Below are 2,515 nucleotides of genomic sequence, written 5' to 3'. Positions count from 1 at the left end.
GTGACGTCCAGCGCCCGGCGAGGACGTCGTAGTCCCGCTGTGTGAAATGGACCAACTTGGTCAAAGCGTCGTAGAGTCCACCGTGGAATCCCACCACCAGCTGGAACTCGGGGTTAGAGTCGAGGTACACTTCTCCGTAGGCCGTGTACTGCACCTGGTGGACGGAGGAGACAGAGACGTGTTGACTCCCCCTGCTGGAGACTGATGGTTCTCTCTAGGACAGGGTTCACTGTTCACTCTGAACTGACCATAAGTGTAAATGTGAGTGTGAACGGATGTCTGTTTCTAAAGGAGGCCCTGTGAAGGTGTAACCCTGCCCTCTACTGATGACTGCTGGAACTGACTACATCTCCACACATGACCCTGAAAAGATTAAAGGTCCGAAGATGAAAGAAAGAGACTGCAGGTTCCTTCAGACCGTACCTGTTTGATCATCTGTCCGTTGCTGCTGAACACAGCCAGCGGTGTTCCTGTGTTGTCAGACGCTATGTAGTATTCCTCTCCACTGCTCACCTCCATGGCGAACAGATGCCCCTGGTACGACAATCAACACATATTCAGTTTCAGGTCGATGTAAATATGGAGACACTGGTCACTGTGTTCAGTCTGAACCCACCTGCAGGTCATAGTAGAGGGAGGAGATCTCTGAGCTGGAGTGGTTGAAGATATGTGTCACCAAGGTCGGGTGGTTGAGATCAGCATAGAAGAACTGGAGGTGCTGTCCCAGGCTGTTCCTGGTCGACACCCGGCGGCCCAGGCCGTCGTAATGATACACCACACTCCAGCCACCGGGGCCGCGGTTGTAGGCCCGCAGGAGCTGCCCTTTGGAATTGTAGTCGAAAATGTCCGAACCGCGCTGGCTGAGAAAGCCGTCTTCATCCACGCGGTACTGAACGTCTCCCAGACGCGTGATGCGGTCTCTGAGATCGTAGCGGAGCGGCAGGATGCGAGCGCTGTTCCCGGGATTCAGCAGATGGAGGTTACCGTTGAGGTCGTAGCTGTAGCGCCATGTTGACCAGTCATTCACCTGGAAAAAAAGGAAAAGTGTTTTTTATTGTCTGTTGTGATAAGGTGAGAGCTCTGAGGAGAAGTTTCAGATTTATTTACCTTCACACCGCTGAGCTGTCCGTCTCCATCGTAATCATATCGGTACTGGGTGGTGTTGGCGTAGGGACCAATCTTGAGCTCTCTCTTCACCACGCGCCCCATGCTGTCGTACTGAACCGTCATCCAGTACATCAGCGACCTGAAGATTTCATACTGCACCTCCTTGATGCGCCCGTGGGTGTCGAAGTGTTTGCTGAGTGTCATAACAGCTGTAGTGATGATCTGATTAATGTCGTAGTAGATGACCCCGAACTTTCCAAAGTGCTCCACCTGCAGAGGGAGTGAAAGGACAGAGAGCGTCAGCCACCGACTGCCTCGTTGAAGGTCGACAGACGGGTCGGAGCCGGATGTGTGCGCCGTACCTTTCCGGATATCTCGTCGTATCTGTAGAGGTCGACAGGAAGCGGCGTCTCACTGATGACCGGCTTCATGCTGGCGATACGGAAGCTGTTGTCATGGTAGGTGTAGTCGAACCTCGCGTTCACCATCCCCTCCTCGCTGAAGCGGTAGATCTGCTTGTCGATTAGCGGACCCATTTTACGGTAACGGATGGTGCAGGAGAAGCCCCCGCTCTGCAGGTTGACCATCTTCAGCACCCCCGCCGTCTCATCGTACCCAAAGGTGACCGCCGTGCTGTCGTAGATGATTTCTGACAGCTTGGCCAGTTTGCCGTACTTGTACAGAACCCGGCGGCCGGTGCCCAGGAAGTGGACGGCCTGGGGTCTGCCGTCTTCGCAGAAGTCGTGGATGATGGAGGCGTTGCTCTCCGGAGGGTTGTAGGTGTTCCTGATGTAGCCGATTGACACGTGCGTGAACATGGTGTGGCGGGCCACGCTGGGCATGGTGACGGCCGTGACCCGACCCGATTGGTCAAACTCAAAGACATACTGTCTTTGGCTCTGCAGCAGCAGCACCATGGACTGGAAAAGAGATGGAGGCAGAACACTGATCAACACAACTGAGGGGGAGGGAGGGAGGGGAGGGGTCGTGATCTTGATTTTAACCATCAAAGAACAACAACGACACACACAGACCTACCTTATCAAGGTAGCTGTAGCTCCACACCTTCCCGTCCACAAAGGAGCGGGACAGGATGCGTCCCTGTGGGTCAAACTCCGTCCTCTCACTCATGCTGCCCCTCTGCAGCCCTATCAGCTGCCCCGTGGTGGAGTAGGACACGTTGACCACCGCCAGGCTGCTGCTGGGCAACCACATGGCCGGACGGCCCTGGGCGTCGTACATGATGCGCAGCGTGAACTTGCGGTGATCGTCGTAGATCTTCTCTGTTCGTGTGTTCCGGTCGAAGTCAATGGACAGGAGGTTGCGTCCGTGAGCCTGCAGGAGTGACAAAAAAAAAAAAAAAAAAAAAAAGAATTTTAGTACTGCATTTTCAAAGTTAAAGACAAAG

At 54.2% G+C, this 2,515-nt stretch overlaps 1 protein-coding gene across 1 annotated transcript in view; it reads right to left on the bottom strand.

Moving 5' to 3' along the window:
• tenm2a (teneurin transmembrane protein 2a) overlaps positions 1–2,515 on the bottom strand; it is a 123,507-nt gene that overhangs the window by 2,776 nt on the left and 118,216 nt on the right. The window contains 6 exon segments of the mRNA XM_008327623.3: position 1; positions 3–154; positions 424–534; positions 617–1,027; positions 1,108–1,377; positions 1,470–2,027. The exon segment at position 1 is cut by the window's left edge and continues 109 nt beyond it. Of these exon segments, the coding sequence (XP_008325845.2) occupies position 1; positions 3–154; positions 424–534; positions 617–1,027; positions 1,108–1,377; positions 1,470–2,027 (1,503 nt within the window).

This window comes from Cynoglossus semilaevis, chromosome 15 (assembly GCF_000523025.1).
Source record: "Cynoglossus semilaevis isolate Cse_v1.0 chromosome 15, Cse_v1.0, whole genome shotgun sequence".
NCBI classification, from domain to species: domain Eukaryota; kingdom Metazoa; phylum Chordata; class Actinopteri; order Pleuronectiformes; family Cynoglossidae; genus Cynoglossus; species Cynoglossus semilaevis.
The sequence above is the reverse complement of the archived record's forward strand: the minus strand, read 5'-3'. Positions and strand labels throughout refer to the sequence as shown.